Source organism: Pipistrellus kuhlii, unplaced genomic scaffold (assembly GCF_014108245.1).
Source record: "Pipistrellus kuhlii isolate mPipKuh1 unplaced genomic scaffold, mPipKuh1.p scaffold_m20_p_10, whole genome shotgun sequence".
NCBI classification, from domain to species: domain Eukaryota; kingdom Metazoa; phylum Chordata; class Mammalia; order Chiroptera; family Vespertilionidae; genus Pipistrellus; species Pipistrellus kuhlii.
Window position 1 is genome coordinate 19,312,232 of NW_023425405.1, and position 19,187 is coordinate 19,331,418.

A 19,187-nucleotide genomic window follows, 5' to 3' on the forward strand; every position below is an offset into this window, starting at 1 on the left:
GTTTCTCATTTCGTAGCACCCGGCCTCCCCGCCCCCCGCGCCGCCCGGCTCCTCCCCGCCGGGTGCGCGGTGCGCGGTGCGGAGGCTGCGGCGGGCAGGCTCGGCGGCAGCAGCGGGCGCAGCGGGCGGCGCGGGGAGCCGGCAGCCCTGTCCGCACGAGCCGCGGCCCTCGCCCGCCGAGGCCGCCTGGGGGCTCCGCGGGGGCGGCCTGGGGGGTCCGCAGGGCCCGCGCGGCGCCGAGTGTGCGTGGGGCCGGGCCCCGTACCCGGGCGCCGGAGCGCGGGCGCGGCGGGGCGGAGCGCCGGGCATGGAGCCGGCCCGGGAGCCCCCCGCGCGCGCCCGGCCGCCGCCCCCCGCCGCCCGCCCCGCGCCCGCGCCCGCCGCGCCCCGGCCGCGCTCGCCGGGGGAGGCGGAGGCCCGCGGCCCCGAGGGGCTGCTGCGGCGCTCCGGCTCCGGCTACGAGGGCAGCACCAGCTGGAAGGCGGCCTTGGAGGGTAAGGTGCGGCGGCCTGGTGCCCTGACCCGGCGCCGGGGCCGGGGAGGCGGGTAGGAGTCACCTTGGCTGGGGTCCCGGGAGGGGTGGGGGTCTGGAATCCCGAGGATTGGCTTGGGACAGTTAGGGGACACATTGCGGGGAGAGGGGTGTCACTGGGGACCCCCCCATCGTGACAGCCGTGACCCTGTCTCTGCGGCTCGCTCACTTTTTGACCTTGGAGCCCAGCCTGTTTGCTCAGGAGTGTCTGTCTGGTCCTCACCGGATGGGCATTGACTGTCTGTGGCCGTGGGAATGCCTTGGGCAAAGGGCGGACAGCTGTAGACCAGTGTCCAGTGAGAGGGGGGCACCCGGTGGGGTCGGGCCACTGGGGGAGGGAGAGGTGAGCACCCCTGGCTGGCCAGCGGGCAGTGAGCGAGTGGAGAATGGGTTCTGAGTTCTAGAAAACTTGTGCTGGCCACTGGCGGTGTGTGCCGTGGAGCCGCTGGAGCCGGCACAACAGAGGCTTCTGGCCCCGTTCCGTTCCGGGGCGAGGGCCTGGGCCGTGTCCCCAGGGGAAGCCCAGAGTCTGGCTCACAGGCTCCCTCCTTAGGGAGGGCGAGGGGGAAAGGAGAGCGTCCTAGGTGAGTGACCCCTCACACCCCGGAGGAGAAGGAAGGGCTGCCAGGCGCCAGGAGTGACACGGTCAGGGGCCAGGTGGCCGGAGCCGGCCTGTCCCCCGTGGGGAACTGCACTCATGAACACCAGGAATGGGGTGGGGGGGACAGGAGAGAGTGAGGGGATGAGTCTGAGGACCGAGCCCAAGAGTTTGAACTTGGTCTGAAGGAGCCACAGAGAGAGTAAAGCATGGAACGAGACAGTGGGTTTGAGTTTGAACTTGGTCTGAAGGAGCCACAGAGAGAGTAAAGCATGGAACGAGACAGTGGGTTTGTCCTCGGAAAAGCAGTGGTGTCTCGGGGGAGGGGGCTGGGGGGTTGGACCAGGGCCAGGCCAGGAGGACAGTGGGGCTGGGGGTGGGGCGGACCCCTCAGTGGCACCCGGCCGGGCAGGTGCCTGGTGGAGGAGGGGAAGGTGGGGATCTACGTGTCCGTGTTTGGCCCAAAGGCTGTGAACAGGGGACTCGGACTCCGGAGGGGAAGGCCGGTGCCTGGGTGGTGATTTGGGACAAAGGAGGTAAAGATGTTGGATCTGGGGGGCCGCAGGCTGAGGAGAGCTGAGCGGGATGGAGGTGGGCACACCCCTCGCTCTGAAACAGCCGCCAGGTGCGCAGCATTGCTGGCTTAGCCCGTGACCCGCCCCCTCTCCGCTCCCCTCCTGCCTACCGTACTTCCTCACGTTGCTCGCTCCTCTTGCCTGTATTTCTTCCTGCATTCATTTGTAGGATTTCTGCAGGGTCTGTCCCAAGTTAGCTCTGGTCCCCAGTGGCTAAGGTCACTTCAGGGTGGTGTGGTCGCTTTCCCTGCCTGGGCTGCCCTCTGCTTCCTCCCCCCGCTGTGGCTGGCCAACCACCTGTCAGACAGGCGGCAAACAGCCCGGCATCTCTCTTGAGACAGGGTCTTCCAGCCCCAGGGGAGCCCACTCCCCGCTTGGTGCTTTACCTTCGGCCCAGCCTTGTCGCCATGCCCGGGTCTGGCTCCCTCCCTGGCCCGTCTCCGCATCTCATGCTCCCCCTGGCGCTGCCTCCTCCAGCGGCTCCACCCAGCACCAGCCCCACCGTGAGGCCTGTGGTCCCTGGGGGCTCAGCCACAGGTGTTTTAGGAGCTGCAGTCTGAGTCCTTGTGGGGGCCTGCCCTCTGCCAGTCCTCCGAGGGTCTCCTGGGTGTCCCCCGGGAGTCCCGTCTCCTGTCAGAGAGGGGAGCCAGGCTGGGTGCTCTCCAGGGCCAGCCTTCAGGGCACTGCTCTCCCACACTGTTCACTCGGCCTCCCCTTGCACAGACACTGGTGGGGTGCCCACCTCGACCAGACACGGTGCTGGCCCTGGGAACACCCCTGCCCCGGAACAGTCACAGGCCCGGGGCTGAGGCAGCCGGGTGGGTCTGGAGTCAGTGAACCCAAGGCCCAGGTGACCGGGCTTTTGACCGTGTGTGAGCCTCCGCTTCCTCATTGGCCAAACTGGATGGTGGTTTCTGCCTCTGAGGGCTCCACAGGCGGGGGCTGGGGGGGGGGGGCTGTGTGCGGTGTCGCCTCTCCCCTCCTCCCTGCACAGGGCCTCCTGCAGTCCGGAAGGGGGGACTCAGTTGAAATCCTTTGACTGCTGGTCTGCGAACCCTGAGTCCTCTCCCCACCCCAAACTGGAGTCCATGCAGTGGGCCCAGTCCCTGGACACTGGCAGCACCCATGATGGATGAGGGCTCTGCCACTTCGGGGGGCCAAGGGTTTGGTAGCCTCTGCTTAGCCAGGCACATCTGGGGAAAAGACAGGAGACTTCTAGACCACGCTGAACACTTAGGGGACCTGTGCCCCCTTTTCACCACGAGCTGAGCATCTGTCAGACACCCACGGCGGGCCGGACACGCTGCCGCAGGCTTCCCCATCAGCCGTCGCACTGGACCCTCCCGTCTGCCCTCGCAGGGGGGTGGGGAGTGTCATGTCTGGTTCACAGAGGAGGACACCGAGGCTCAGAGAGGCCACGCGTGTGGCCCAAGGTCACGTGTTGGTGGCTCACACGGGAGCCCCCCTGGCGGGTTTGCCACGGGGCCCAGTGAAAGCTCTCACACGGTCCCGGGAGGACCGAGCACCCTGGGCGCGGTGAGGCGGGTTCCACAGAAACAAACCGAGCTCTGGGCGCAGGTCACTCTCCTCCTCAGGCTCCGCAGACGACGCGCCTCCTCCAGCACAGACGGGCTAAGTGAAACGGAGAGCTTCCCAGTCCCACCTTGGGGGTGGCGCCCAGGTCTTCAGAACTATCCTTAGACCAGCAATTAGCTTTATAAATGGATAGCCAGTCGGAACTTAGGATCAGATCTTCTCTCCCTGTGGATGTTAACCTTCCCTTCCACTCCCGCCCCAGGAGAGAGGCGGGGAAGGGTGACCCAGCGCTCCGGCCTGGGTTCTGGAAAGACTGGAGGTGGTCTGAGAGGGGATGTATCTGGCCTTTGGGGTGGGGGTGGGGGAAGGGGACGGGGGGCCCAGGACGGGGACAGAGTGATCCTGCAGATCTCAGGCCGTGGATGTGGCAGTGCTCACCAATTCTGAATTTTTAATGTTGAAAGCTCCTTGGTTATGCATACACCCACAGCTTCCTGATCCAAAACCACACATGCATTTAGCAAAGCCGCTTAAAAACTTAAAAATTACCAAACTCTACATTGGGTAGTTTTGAACCGTCATGATGATGCTCGCCAGGCTGTGGGCCTGACACTCAGACGCCCGCTGTGCGGCTCCCGGGGCTGAGGGGGTGGGGCGATGGGAGATTTGTCGGGCTTGGAAGCCAGCTTGTTTTCAGTTGTTCCTCTAACATTAGGCGAAGTCATATACATGCATAAACATCAACAAGCTGCACCCCAGCACAGGCCATTGCACTGAAGGGAGTTGCTGCGTTAGGCATTTGTTTATGGCTTGAATTGTATCCCCTCGAAGAGATGACTTTATTTGGAAGAATGGGCATTGCAGGTATTAGTTAAGATGTGGGCATACAGGGGTACGGTGGTCTCCTTATCCAGGGGTCGGCAAACTCATTAGTCAACAGAGCCAAATATGAACAGTACAATGATTGAAATTTCTTTGAAGAGCCAAATTTTTTAAACTTAAACGTCTAACGTCACTTCTTCAAAATAGACTCGCCCAGGCCATGGTATTTTGTGGAAGAGCCACACTTAAGGGGCCAAAGAGCCACATGTGGCTCACGAGCCGCATTTTGCCAACCATGGTCCTAATGTAATGTGTCTTTATATAAAGACACTCACATGAAGGTGAAGGTCCGGTTGGAGGCGGCCATGTGACCAGGCGGAGAGCGGAGTGACCCGTCTGTGAGCCAAGGAACCCCGAGCTCGCCAGCACACCGCCAGGAGCTGGGGCGAAGTGAGGAAGGGCCCCCAGGTTTCAGGTGGAGCATGGCCCTGCTGACAGCTTGACTGTGGGCTTCGGGCCTCTAGAACCGAGTGACAGTCCATTCGGGTGTTTTACGCCTCCTGGTTCCTGGCACTTCGTCGCATCGGCCGTGGGAGTGAGTACAGCGCTGCCTTGGACTGTCCAGCAGAGCTGTGTGTGTGGGGCAGGCTCCCTCGGGCACTCTGTGTCCCCAGGGCGGGCCCAGGGCAGTTTCCAGGAGGGAGCGGGGCTCCCTGGTTCCGTGATGTTGGAGACGCCAGATGCCGCTTTCCCGGAGAACAGGTGCTCCTGAGTCCCTTTCCTGCAAACTCAGTTGAGTTTTAGGCTGACGAAGGACATCGCCACTCAGTGTAGCTCAGTCCCCTGTGTGTTCAGTGCCTGTGGGTGCAAGGCCGTGGCTCAGCCCTGTTACAGGAACCCCAACAGCAAGTGGAACACAGCTCTTAGCCTAAGGGAGCCTGTGAGCTTATTACCTTCACCATCACCACCATTACTATCACCACTGCCACTATCACCACTGCCACCACCACCACCACCACTGCCACCACCACCTCCATCACCACCACCACCACCACCACCACTACCACCATCACTGCTGCCACCACCACCATCACTATCACTAACACCATTACCATCACCACCATCACCACCACCACCATTACCACCACCACCATCACTGTCACCATCACCATCACCATCACCACCATCATATCTCTTACCACTGAAGCTGAGCTTCCATACCAGACATTGTTCTACGTGCCATCATTGAATTCTTGTAAAGTTCTGAGAGGCAGATACCCCTATTAATTTTTAAAGATGAGGAAAATGAAGTAAAATAGGAGCCAGGTAACTTTGCCAAGCTGCTCAGTCATCTAGAAAGTGGCAGCACTGGGATTTGAACCCAGGTGAGTGGGTGAGACACTCTGCTCCTCCGTGCAGAGGCTCACAGCAGTGCTAGAGAAGAGGGTGGAGAGGCAGGCTGCATACAGCACGGGGCCTGCCATCCTGCGGTGGATCTGCCCGACGACAGACTGCCGTGGGGATGCAGAGCAGACCCAGAAAGCCCAGCCCTGGGGGGGACGGGGAGCTTCCCCTCTCACGGAGCTGGAGCCGTCGCCTCCGGACTCCTGGTCACCTGCCAGCGTCAACCTTGCTCACAGGAAGGACTCCAAATGTTTGCTGGGCTTTCAGATGAAGGTGGCAGCCTGAACACGTGCAGGTATTCTCTGTCCTTTCGGAAGCCCGCTCAGAAGCAGTAACGGAGTTTTCAGAAGGCTGCAAGGACCACGAGAACAGGAGAGGCCACAGAGCATACACCTGGGAGCTAGGGAGCAACGAGCGGTACCTGACTCCACGGGCAGAGGACCCACCCGAGGGACCCGGGGTGGGCGCGGCCATCGCGGTGGTTGGAAACAGGACTACGGACATTCCTTTAGGAGGACTTAGACCCCCCGGCCCACTCCCCACAGCTTCTCCCCAGCCCCGCAGGAGCCGAGGGCAAGTCTGGGGGAGAGGGTCTTTGGGCACCAGCACATCAGAACAAGCAATCAGGGTGCCGCTTACACAGCGAATGTGCAGTGCAGCCTCCCAGTCTCCTCTCCCTCCGGGGAGAGCAGAAGAGCCTCTCCAGGGACCGATCCACCGGAGAGGAAGAGACCCGAGGAGTCAGCGCAGAGCCCGGAGAGTCAGCCCAGCCGGACCAGCTGCTGTGGCCCCCTCCCCACCCCCACACACAGTTACCAACCCCTCCTATGGTCTCAGGGACTCCGGTGAACTCTCTAGCCCTCCTGCCTTCACCAGGAACGAATAACCAAGACTAATAAACAGAAAAAAAGCAAGCCGGGGGACACAGCGAGTACAGAGGGCGGAATAAACTTTCTACTCCCCGCCTCAGTAATGCCCTCGGACAGCTCAGAGGAAGGGTTGCAGCACTAAAATAAGAACAGGATGTTTTAAGAGGAATATTCAGATAACAGCAGCCTCTAAGCCAAAAACAAAAAACTTTGGAGATTGAAAATAATCTTAGAAATTCAACGAAGGGTAGGAAGGGAAAGTTGAAAATAAAAATCTTCCAGGAAATAGAGCAAGAAGGCAGAGATACTGGATAAGGGAGAGGGAGGAGAGAGAGAAACAAAACATCGGTCCAGGGTTTGTAAAGGACAACACAAGCGAATTGCTAGAAGCATGACCATGCCTAGGCTGCCATGGCATGCTACACTGCTGTCAGAGGTTCTAGATTCTTCTAATTATGGAGGAATCCTGGCGTACAGACCAGCACCCAGCTGTGGAGGTGCTGCTTCCAGCTATGTTCGTTCATACCTTTGGTTTTAAAAAATGACTTAAAAATAAAAAAAGGGAGTTCTCACTCCTAGGATGGCTATAATAATAAAAAACAAAACAAAACAAAACAAAAAAACAGGGTTGGCAAGGTGGTGGAGACACTAGAATGCTTATGCATTGCCAGTGGGAGAGTAATATGGCGCAGCTTCTGTGAAAACAGCCTGGCGGTTCCTCAAAAAGTTACCCATAACGTTACCATGTGACCCAGCAATTCTGCTCCTAAGTGTTTATCCAAAAGAATGGAAACAGGGACTCAAGCAGATAGTTGTATGCCGATGTTTACTGCAGCATTATTCATAATAGACAAAAAGTGGAGACAAATGAATGGATAAACAAAGTGGAGACAAATGAATGGATAAACAAAGTGTATTTACTCATACAAGAAAATATTATTCAGCCATAAAAAAGAACAAAATTCTGATACAACATGGATGAATCTTGAAATCATTATATAGTATTAAATAAGTCAGGCACAAAAGAACAAATACTGTATGTTTCTACTTAAATGAAATATCCAGAATAGTCAAGTTCAGAGATGGAAAGTAGGTGAGAGGTTCCTAGGCCCTGGGTGGGTGGGGGGAATGGGGAGTTAATTGGTACGGAGTTTCTGTTTGGGGTGATGGGAAAGTTTTGCAAATGGACAGTGGGGATGGTTGCACAATATTGGGTATGCAATTAATGCCACTAACGGTACACTTAAAAATGGTTAAAATGACATTAAAATATTTTATTGACTTTTTGCAGAGAGGAAGGAAGTGGGATAGAGAGTTAGAAACATTGATGAGAGAGTAACATCGATCAGCTGCCTCCTGCACACCCCCTATGGGGATGTGCCCACAACCAAGGTACATGCCCTTGACCAAAATCGAACCTGGGACCCTTCAGTCTGCAGGCTGATGCTCTATCCCCTGAGCCAAACCAGTTTTGGCATAAAATGACATTTTTTTAATGTTATGTATGTTTTTTCACAATAAATAAACTTTAAAAGACCCTATATTTAAATTCTAAAATGATTCTTTCATTAAATATAAAAGAAAAATTTAAGTGGTAACAAAAAATACAAAAAAATTTTTTTAAAGTTTTTTCTTTATTGATTAAGGTATTACATATCTGTCCTTATTGCCCTCTGCCCCTCTATAATTTTTTTTTTTTTAAGGGAGAAGCCAGAGGATCAGGAAAGGTTTTGCCAAGAGGGTGGAGGGTATATGCTTGGCCAGTGTGGCACAGTGGTTGAGCGTAGACCTATAAACCAAGAGGTCTCTGGTTCAATCCCCCCTCAGAGCACATGCCCTGGTTGTGGGCTTGATCCCCAGTAGGGGGCGTGCAGGAGGCAGCCCATCCATGTTTCTCTCTCATTGATGTTTCTATCCATTCCTTTCCCTGGAATCAATAAAAACATATATATATATATATATATATATATATATATATATATATATATATAATTTTTTTTTTGGAAAAAGAGGTGGAGGGTGTAGACATGGGCAGATTTCAAGACCCAGCCTTGGGGGAGCAGACCTTTGTGAGCAAAGACCCAGCCGCAGGGCAGGAGGCTGGGCTGGGCTATTTCAGTGAGTCTGTGTGGCCGAACGGGGATATAGAGAAACAGCAAGAAATGAAAGATTATAAAGCTATTGACCTATGAACCAGAAGGTCATGGTTCGATTTCCAGTTAAGATATTCTGTCTGCAGTCAGGGGTGAGCTGGAGTCAGCCAGTTGATGATTTTGTTATCATTCATGTTTCTCTCTCTCTGTTTCCCTCTCTCTTCCTCTCTGAAGTCAATAAAAATACATTGTTTAAAGAAAAGCTCTGCAGGCCACAGAGGAGATGAGGTGTAGCCCCGGAGGGAGGGCAGTCACCGGAGCGCTTGTCACACCGGATGGCGGCCCCGCCCCCGGCTCCTCCCTCCGGGGACGTGGGGCTGGCGTGGCGATGGGTGGCGAGTGGGTGGTCTGGAATTGAACCCTTTTTCTTCTCCTCAGACACCACCACCCGTCTCCTGCTCGGGGCCATCGCCGTCCTCCTGTTCGCCATCCTGGTGGTGATGAGCATCTTGGGTGAGCACGGATGTCGGGCATTTATGCGGTGCAGAGTGCCCCCTCCTCAGGAGCGTGTCTAAGTAGGTCAGGAGAGCTCCCGGCGCCCCGGGAGTTCCATGGGGGACAGGGTAAATGGCAAACCGAGTGTTCGCTCCGGAGGCGACTTCAGCTTAAAATACCTTTTCACACATCGGCTCCACAGGTCCCCTTTCCTAAGCCAAGCGGGGAGAGCGGATGCCCTGAGGACTCAGCAAACTCCAGGGGGTTAAGCGGGCAGTGCTTCTTGGAGAGATGAGTTTGGGACAAGGGCCTTTCAAGATCACATTCTTCATTCATTCATTCATTCACTGACATGTGTAGAGCCTGCTGTGCGGTAGGCCCTGGGAGAAGTACTAGGGATAAAGATGTTTGTTATCTCCCTTGTGCAAACACAGAGGTGCTCCCGCCCTGGAGGGGGGGCTTCCCACAGGGGGAGACACGGGTGCCAGGTCCTGGGATGAATGAGGGCCTCCCTCCCGGAGGAGAGGGAGCAGAACAGCCCGCAGGGCGGGGCCTGAGCCACGGGAGGGCGCCGTGGGCTGACGGGGAGGGAGGAAGATGACAGGCACCGTCCCTACGGACACCACCAGGGAACTTGGCTGCTTTTAATGGATTCAAGGCAGCGTATGCCGTGGGACCTGGAGGGTTTGCGGAGTGGTTTGTCGTTAATCTTTGAGGCGCACCATCAAACCAGAGGTGGGCACCTCCAAATGGGGGGAAAAATCCACTGATGACACCGGCCCTTTCCAAATCCTCGCCTGCAGGATACGTGGGAAGTTTGTGTTTAGAGAAGAACCGGGCGGCCCTGGTGGCCGCTGGGGTTCTCCCAGAACAGTGGTCGGCAAACTGCGGCTTGTGAGCCTCACGTGGCTCCAGAGCCTCCGTTTGCCGCTCTGTTGACGAATGAGTTTGCCAACCACTGCCTTAGGGACAAACACTTAAAAAAAAAACCCACGTTTTAATAATGTACTAAGGTCTTTAACCCGAAGTCAAAACTTCTGGGTAAGGGTAATGCCTTACGCATGTGGTTGGCAAACTCATTCGTCAACAGAGCGGCAAACTGCGGCTCTTGAGCTGCAGTTTGCAGACCACTGCCCTAGGACAGAGACTGCGAGTTAAATCGGTGCCCTGTCTGTGGGGAGGCCGGGAGATGTGTAAGTGGCACGCTGTGACTTCAGTGATGGCTCCTCCCGGACCCTGTGGGAAAGCAGCGGAAGGCAGCCGCCCCGGGGTGGGCAGGCCGAGGGGCCCGCAGCACCCGGGCAGGTGTGCCGTGTGGCTGGTTAGCCGTGTCCGCGCGGCGCCATCGGCCTCTCTTGGCTCTGTCTGGTCTCCATTGAATCAGTCACTTGTATGAAAACAAACAGAACGTGTGCTTACAGGATGTGTAGGTGGTACAATCCAGAGAGGGGTGTTTACTATGACAGGCGAGGAAAAAAATCAAGATTAACGTGTGTCTTTAAAAACTCAGAGGAGCCAACCCGAGCGAGAGAAACGTGGGGCAGATAAATATGAGGTCCTTCGTAGGGGCTTGAAATCGACGTACACGTGTTCTGGCCCCCGGGGAGGCCTGACTCGGAGCGAGAGCACAGGAACACGGTCAGAGCCGGGCTTAGCTCCTGTCGGCAGGGAGGCCCTGGGAGAGCCTGCTGGAGGCTCTGGGCTTCCTGCCCAGAACGGCACGCGTGTGCACACAGCCGGCCGCGGCGGCCTGCAGGCCGGGCCACGCAGCGGAAGGCCGCGGTGGCGGCTGTTGCTGGGGACGGGGCCCATCGGGGCCCCTGTCTGCCGGGTGGCAGCGTGGTGGTGACGCGGGCACCCTGTGCTGAGCCAGGCCGGACGGAGAGGGCCTGGGGGAGAGGCCGTGTCTGAGAGGGAGGCTGCTGTCCTTCAAGTGGGTGCTGGGCGGGCCCCGGGCCAGCAGGTCTAGGTCCCAGGAGGGCAGGCTGGGACTCAGAGCTTCCGGCCATCAGTGGTGGAAGGGCTGCCTTGTGAGCCAGTGGGGCCTGGCCAGGGCCCCTGAGCCTGCAGGGGGTGTCACCGAGGCTGGAGAGAGGACACATCCCGTGGCCTCCAAGTCCGTTCCGAACCCGAGTTCCCAGGGTTCCATGCCTTGAAGAGAGAGGAGAGAGAGGTGGTCTTAAGCCAGGAGCTAACCTGTCATGTCCCTCCCGCCCACCCCCGTGTCCCTCAGACCTCCCAGATTCCTCTTCCTGCTGCCCTTAGCCACCCACCTGCTCCCTGCCGGCGCTGTGAGGTGTCAGTGAGGGCACCCACGTGGGGCCGGTGGAGGGAGCCCGGGGGCAGCGTGGGTTCTTGCTGAAATGCTGACCCCTCTCTCCCGCAGCTTCCAAGGGCTGCATCAAGTGTGAGGCGCCCTGCCCCGAGGACTGGCTGCTCTACGGCAGGAAGTGCTACTTCTTCTCCGAGGAGCCGAGGGACTGGAACACCGGCCGGCAGTACTGCCACAGCCACGAGGCGGCGCTGGCCGTGATTCAGAGCCCCAAGGAGCTGGTGAGTGCTGGGCGGGGCCCTCGGAGACGGCCCCTCGGTCTGCAGGCCCAGGGGGCCAGTCCACTGCCCTGGCCAGGGCCAGCTGTTCACCGCAGGCTGGGTCGCTGCGCTCAGCTCGGTATTGTAACGTGAGAATTACAGCGACCAGTGCACCTGAGAAATCACGTCCATCTCCGAGCCCAGTGGTCGGCAAACTCATTAGTCAACAGAGCCAAATATCCACAGTAACAACGATTGAAATTTATTTTTTTAAAAACATATTTTATTGATTTTTCACAGGAAGGGAGAGGGATAGAGAGCTAGAAATATCGATGAGAGAGAAACATTGATCAGCTGCCTCCTGCACACCCCCTACTGGCAATGTGCCCTCAACCAAGGTACATGTCCTTGAACGGAATCGAACCTGGGATCTTCCAGTCTGCAGACTGACTCTCTATCCACTGAGCCAAACTGGTTTCGGCTGAAATTTGAGAGCCAAAAATTTTTTTAAAATATATTTTATTGATTTCTTACAGAGAGGAAGGGAGAGAGATAGCTAGAAATGTCGATGAGAGAGAATCATTGACCAGCTGCCTCCTGCACACCCCCTACTGGCAATGTGCCTGCAACCAACGTACATGCCCCTGACCGGAATCGAACCTGGGACCTTTCAATCTGCAGACCGACTCTCTATCCACTGAGCCAAACTGGTTTCGGCTGAAATTTGAGAGCCAAATTTTTAAAACTTCTAATGCCACTTCTTCAAAATAGACTCACCCAGGCCGAAAACTGACTTCTGTTTCAATTGCACCATATATGGCCACCTGCACGTGGTATTTTGTGGAAGATCCACACTCAAGGGGCCAAAGAGCCGCATGTGGCTCTCGAGCTGCAGTTTGCCAACCACTGTCCTAGTCCAACTGGGACAGGAGCTCTTGTGTCACCTCCAAAACGGTTCTGTCCACAGACACGGGGGAGAAATGGTGTCTGTTGGCTGTGTGGCAGTTGGGTGCAGGGGAGTGGGTGCAGGGGTGTGGGATGTGGGTGCAGTGGTGGCTGTGTGGCAGTTGGGTGCAGTGGTGGCTGTGTGGCAGTTGGGTGCAGGGGTGTGGGGGTGAGAAAGGCAGAGAACCTGACAATCCCTTGTTTGTCTCTGGTGCTCAGGATAAGAGCCCTTCTTCAGAGAGGCCAGAGGTGTAGTAGAGGGACAGCCGTCCTGCGCGCTGAGGGTTGTCCCAGGTGCCTACCCAGTGGGCCAGCCCAGGCTTCCTGTGCATCAGGGAGCTGGCATGGGCTGCTGAGCAGGTCGCGACCGTGTGCCAGGGTTCCTGGGCGGGCAGGCCCAGAGCTGGGCCCCCGAGGGGCCACTGGGCGGTCGGTGTGCGTGCAGGGCCCTCTGACCCTGGGCCTCACTCCTCGGTGTCTGTAGATCTTGGGGGCCCTAAGCAGGCAGGAGACCGGTCTGACCAGCCTTCCTCTCTGCTCGCTGCAGGAATTTATGTTCAAGTTCACGCGGAGGGAGCCCTGGATCGGCCTTCGCAGAGTGGGGGACGAGTTCCACTGGGTCAACGGGGAGCCCTTTGACCCCGACGCGTGAGCTGAGGCCTCGTCCCCGTCCTCCCTCCGTCCTGCGCCCCAGCTTAGCCCGGGGCCTCACCCCCGCCTCCGAGGGCCCGGGAGCGGTGCTGGGAGAGCTCCCGGGGCTCCTCGGGGTGACGGCCCCTCACCGCATCGCTTCCCTTTGTTCCCCGCCGTGAGGTTACGTGGGGCAGTGGCCGGCAAACCGCGGCTCTTTGGCCCCTTGAGTGTGGCTCTTCCACAAAATACCACATGCGGGCGCGCACTTCGTGGCCCGGGCGCAGAAGTCGGTTTTCAGTTGGCCAGTCTATTTGGAAGAAGTGGCGTAAGAACACTCAAGGGGCCAAAGAGCCGCAGTTTGCCCACCACGGGCCTGGGGAGCTGGCTCTGCTATAGCGAGCCTCCTGTGCCGCCCTGTGCCCCCTTGTCTGTCAGGGCTGTCTGCACGGCTCAGCCCAGGGGAGGGGGAGGGGGGCCGTGCCTGGAGGTCCCTCTGTGTGACACACACCTGGCCACAGGGAGGGGAGAGGGGACAGCCACACATCACCCAACGCTGACCCTGCCGGCAAGGGGCGGAGCTGGGCCCTGTGAGCGGGAGACCCCGCTGGGTGTGCGCGGTGTGTGATGTGAGACCACGTGTGGGAGTGAGTGAGTGAGGGGGAGGACCAGGCACTGGTGTGTGGGGTGACAGGGCAGTGGTCACAGGTGGTGGGGTGTACGCTGGGGCAGTGAGGTGGGGACAGGTGTGGGGGGCGGTCTCGGTTAGACAAGGGCAGGGAATGACCCCCGGCTTTCAGTCCAGACCTTGTGGCTGGAGGAACAGGCCACGAGGAGGTGGGGGACCCCAGGCCCCTTCCCACGGAGGCCGAGGGAGGCTCCCTCCGTCCCAGCGGCCTCCAGCGCCAAGCAGCCGGTTACCGGCTCTCCCGTCCCCTCTCCACTGCTGCGCCTGCCTCTCCTCCTCTCCCTTTTCCCGCTCCCGTCGCAGATCAGCTCTTAGCGCTGCTGGGAAGTCCTACACTTTGTCCCCTTAGCCCCTTCTGGAGGCTCCTGCTCCCAGAGGCAGTGAGAGCCCTGGGATGGGTCCCCACATGCGACCACCTGGCAGCCATGGGCCGTTTCCCTGACACTGAGGTGGTCCTGCCCCCACACTCCCTCTCGGGGTCATTCTGACGCCGACGCTGGTGGGACCCCAGCGCCAGGCTGGGCAGGGGCTCGGATCGGGGTGAAGGAACCTTGGACTCCGAAGGGCCGATTTCAGGCGAGGAGAGCCCTCCGCTCAGGCCCTGAGTGACGCCCGGTTCCTGGCCGCAGCCCCGGTGTGGACCACGGGTGGGATCAGGGTCCCCCCTAACCTGAGCCCTCTCAGCCCATCCTCTCCCCCCCGCTCCTCCGTGTGGACCCTGTGCCAGGGGCCCCTGCTCGGGAGCTGGGCTGGGGGCCGGGACAGAGGGGCGTGTGTGCGTGTGTGTGCGTGTGTGTGTGTGTGTGAGGGGGTGTGTGTGGGGGGGTCGGGAGCCCGGAGCAGTGGGAAGCCCGTTCGGAGGCCGGGGAGGTGGTGGAGGCGGGCGGACACCACAGGCTGAGCGCGGTCTCTCTCCCGGCCACAGGTTCGCCATCGCGGGGCTGGGGGAGTGCGTCTTCGTGGAGCCCACCAGGCTGGTGTCCACGGAGTGCCTGATGACCCGGCCCTGGGTGTGCAGCAAGACGGCCTACACGTGAGGTGGGTCAGGCGCCCGCCCGCCGCCCCGGGCTCCGCCCAGGCCCATGAGTCCCGTCTCCTTGGCCCCAGGCAGTCCTGTGTGGCTCAGCAGCTGAATCCCATGCGCTCAGCACAAGCACAGCACCCAACAAGCCGCCCCCCCCCCCAACTCCCCTTCCCACCCTGCCCCATCCTGGAGCCTTCCTCCTCCTGCCGCCCTGGCCCTGCTGTCGGCACACACAGCGTCCCTGTCGTTCCGCCTCCCCCCATCATTTCTCTCGGGGAGGCTGGGAGGCAGGGCTCCCCTGGCCTGGGTCCGCACACCCGCCCGCCTTGCCTGGTCTGGGCGCTGCCTGGCAGGTCCCGCTGTCGCGTCTCCGGTGGAATAAAGAGGTGAAGCATCCAGAGGAGTCGCCGCCGTTTGCTCCAGGCTCGGGGAGGGCAGAGGGCGCGGCTCCGGGGCCACACCAAGCCCACTGGACCTGGCTGGGCAGGCGGCAGTGCAGGACCTGAGGGCAGAACCAGGGGGGCCTCAGGGCACCGCTCACCTGTGCAGCCCCGAGCTCCTCCGGCTCCTCATGACCATTCAGCTCAGCGTGAGGAGCCTTATTCACACCCACCACGCGCCAGACACCGCGCCAGGCACGGGGATCAACAGCTCTCTCCCCCAGGGAGCACACTGGGAGCGGAGGAAACGGCTTGGAAAGTTCCAGAATGTCCTGGAACGCAGCCCAGGGAGGGTTTATGCTGCCTCAGGGGAGGATTGGCCACGGGCTCGAGATGATGTTTGTGTTGGACCTGATAGGAGTTTGTGCAGGTCTGGGGCTCTTTGGTCTGCCTGGGGTGGGGGTGAGGGGACGAGAGGGGGGTGGCAGGTCCACCAGTGTCCCCCCCAACCCTGTTCATACCCCCCTCCCCCAGGGCAGAGCAGCTGGCCGTGGGGCCCAGGCTGCCCCATCCTCCGCTGGGTGCCCTGGGCACGTCACATGGGCGGTCTGCCTGGGAGCTGCTGTGGGAACTGGGTCCCGGCCCATTTTCAGGAAATAGCTCAGGAACCAGGTCCAGCCCCGCTCCGCCTGGCCCTCACTGCGGGGTTTCAGACAGCACTGCAGCCTGGTTTTGTTGGCCTCTTACATGCTTTCTAGATTTCTAGTAAAACATGGGCATTCTGGGGTTCTGCATCTTGTCATTATTGGGGAGCCCGAGGGGGCTGGGTGTATGATCACAAGCTTAGGGGGATTCAGGGTGGGGGTGGGGCTGTGGGGTGGCAGGAAGCCCCCTCTCCCGGCACCTGCGGGGAGTGTTGAGGGGCTGCAGGCTGAGGACCGGCCAGCTGCTCCTGCTGGGGGGCAGGTGTCCGCTCACCTGTGCTCAGTCGGGCTCAGGTCCGGGGTCTCGGTGTCCTCCCCTCAAAGACAGCGAGGCTCACAAGCCTGGAGCGGAGAGATCAACCAAGAGGCTCGTATGCATGCAGATGATCATAACCAAAGGACACAGACAACAGGGGGTGAGGGTGAGAGTGAGGGCAGGATTGGGGGGGGGGCCAAGGGGGAGATAAACACACTTATAATACCTTAGTCAATTAAAAAAAGTCCCTTCCCCCCAAAAAAGCCCAGTGCCTTGCTTTCCGCGCGGCACTGCATTTAATTCTCACAGAAACGCCCGGAGGCAGGCAGTGCCATAGGGACAGAGCTGTGACCGGCCGGCCCCACGGCCGGAGGACGGAGCAGGGGCCGAGTGCTCTGGCCTGGCCTGGGGCCCGGGCGGAGGAACAGCAGCAGGAGGGCGGGAAGGAGGCCGTGTGACGGGCGGTGAACCCTTGCGATTGGACTCGGCAAGGCCTGCTCCAGCTGGTGACAGGCCTCTCCTGACTTCGGGTTTGCCGGGCCCACAGGACAGTTCCCATCAGTTCAGCGAAGGAGCCCTGGCTCCCTGTCACCAGTTTTCCTATCTGGTTCCTGCAGGGGGAGGACACACAAGCCAGAAACAAAACACTAGCCGAAACCGGTTTGGCTCAGTGGATAGAGTGTCAACCTGTAGACTGAAAGGTCCCGGGTTCGATTCCGGTCAAGGGCGTGTACCTTGGTTGTGGGCACATCCTCAGTAGCAGGTGTGCAAGAGGCAGCTGATCGATGTTTCTCTCTATCCCTGTCTCTTGCTAAGTGTAAAAAAAATCAATAAAATATATTAAAACAAACAAACAAAAACTGGCCTGGCCTATCTTCAGAAATACACACCACCAGCCCCGCAGCCCCCCTTCTCGTGGGCCGAGTCCACTGGGTTTGCTGGGCTGTGGAGCCGGGTGGTGTGCTCCCGGCGGCCACAGGGGGGAAGCACCGAGTAAGCTTAGCTCACAGCCCCTTCTTCCTTGGCCCATTTGAACCCAAAGCCCAGTCCCTTGGAGCCAGCAGGGCGCCTGGGGAAGGCTGGAGCCCGCAGACGGACGGCTCTTGTGAAGATGGGGGTGACAGGGAGGGCTTTTTAAGGAGGACACACTGGGGTGGGAGCGTTGGGTGCTGTGCTAACGAGTTACTAGTGTTTGCTTAGTGCATCCTCACCCTGCAAGGTCGGCACCATCCGCCAGAGGAGCCGGCTAGGACGTGAAGGAGGTGCGCATGTGCACAGCAGGGTGGGGAGAGGGGGGCGGGGTTTGAACCCAGACCGTCCCCACAGGGCTCTTGGGGAGACACTTGTCTGGCATGAGCGTCCCCACCCAGCCGGCCGGCCGGCTCCGAGGAGGGAGGGGGTGTCCCTGTGAGACCGCGAGGAGAAGGGGCGCCCCGGGGATGTCCAGCCTGCACAGCAGGGGTTGCCAGTAACGACTCCGTCTCTCCCCCAGGGCCCAGCACCAGCCTCCCCGCGGGCCACTGGCCAGGACAGCCCAGCCCGGAGCGACTCGCCCTCTCCCCAGCACCTCCAGCTCTTAACACAGCCTCTCACAGGCGCCTGCCACCCTGCCTCCCCGACGTGTCTTCCTGTCACCCGACCGCCCCTGCACCTCATAATCCCCCGGGGAGCGGGCCCTGCGTGGCCTGGCCTCTTGATGTACAGACACGCACTCAGGCGGCTGCACACGGCAAGTGCACACAGCATCACCGTCTCCACGGCGGAGAGCGGCCATCAGACTCCTGTCTGGCCTCGGTGGGCGTGGTTAGAGGCACAGCAGAGAGGGACTCTCGGGTTTGTTCTGCTCCAGTGAAATATGCCCCTGCACACGCTTCTGGGCTGGGTGGGGGTGGCCGGAAGTACAGGGGCCCTGAGGGAGGGCTGCCTCCGTCTCCAAAACGCCCTTTGCATCGTTCCCGCAGCCTGATTCACGGCCGCGGGCGGGACCAGGCTCGGAGTGACCAGCGGGCGGGGGTGGCTGCTGGAGGTTCCTGTGGCCCCTGGGATATATAGCCTTACCATCCCTGCTGTTGACTGACAGCCGAGACCCGGTTTCCAGAAATGGCCGCTGCCTGCTGCGTGCGAGCCGCTGGAGAGGAGGCGGGGAGGGAGTAAACTGCCTCTCTCCCCTGCCTGCTCTGCAGCCGGCTCCAGGCTCCGAGAGTGAGATGGAAACGGGCATCCAGGAAGGCTCCCCATCCGAGATCCCGCCTCTCCGCGAAGGCGGCGGGGAGGGGACACACACTGGGCCTGGCTCCAAAGACCTGCCTGGGCCGGCTCTTCCCCACAAGCAGTCCTGGAGTTCAGGCCGCTGTGCGGAACCTCTCTGACCCCAGCTTCACCCCTGTCAACTAGAACATACCCGCCCTGCCGACCCAACAGGGTTTTGAGAACCTTAGATGTTAGAATTCCAGGGGTTAGAAATGAACGAACCCATTCTAACTATCCGTGAGGCACAGAGAGGTCGAGTGACATGTCCAGGGTCACACAGCTAGGGGCAGGGCCGGAACCGGCCTCGTGGCACTCCTGTTTCCTGTTTGTTCTCTCATCACTGCATGTGTCCTGCTTTGTGTATTTGTTGACCCCCCGTGTGGGAATTAAGCTCCTAGAGGGCAGGGGTCCCCTTGCACACTTTTCTGTTTCTCTGGCGCCTGGTACATGCAGAAGGTGCTCAATAAATGTGTGTGGAACTAAACTGATCTTGGCTTCCACTTCTCTTTCCTCTACACCAGGGTGGGGGGCATCCTGCCCTCGGCCGTATAAGACCCAGGAATCCTCTGGTCCGGCCTGCCCAGGCAGTAGGGGTGAGTTGGTTAAGTGTTTGGCCATTCACAGCAGGCTGATTTTTAAGCTGTGTGATTACTCTGTGTGGCCTGTGGAGGATGTTATGAGTATCCACGTGGCCCTGGGCTGAAGAGAGATTCCCCACCCCTGCTCTATGCCATGCTGTCTCTGGCCCTAGAACCTGCATTTCCCATCCAGCTGCCCACAAACTAGGAAAACTTTCAGATGTTTTTGAGAAAAAAAGAAAAGCAAGATACTCACCCGCCTTGTGACATCCATTC

At 59.3% G+C, this 19,187-nt stretch overlaps 1 protein-coding gene across 1 annotated transcript; it reads left to right on the forward strand.

The window, feature by feature from the left end:
- The first annotated feature begins 291 nt into the window (after positions 1 to 291).
- On the forward strand, positions 292 to 17,814 carry CLEC2L (C-type lectin domain family 2 member L). Its single transcript, XM_045577402.1, has 6 exons — positions 292 to 494; positions 8,868 to 8,942; positions 11,311 to 11,477; positions 12,949 to 13,049; positions 14,645 to 14,757; positions 17,576 to 17,814. The coding sequence occupies exons 1-5, from the start codon at positions 308 to 310 to the stop codon at positions 14,754 to 14,756; spliced, it is 642 nt and encodes a 213-aa protein (XP_045433358.1). The 5' UTR covers positions 292 to 307; the 3' UTR covers position 14,757; positions 17,576 to 17,814.
- Positions 17,815 to 19,187: the final 1,373 nt, after the last annotated feature.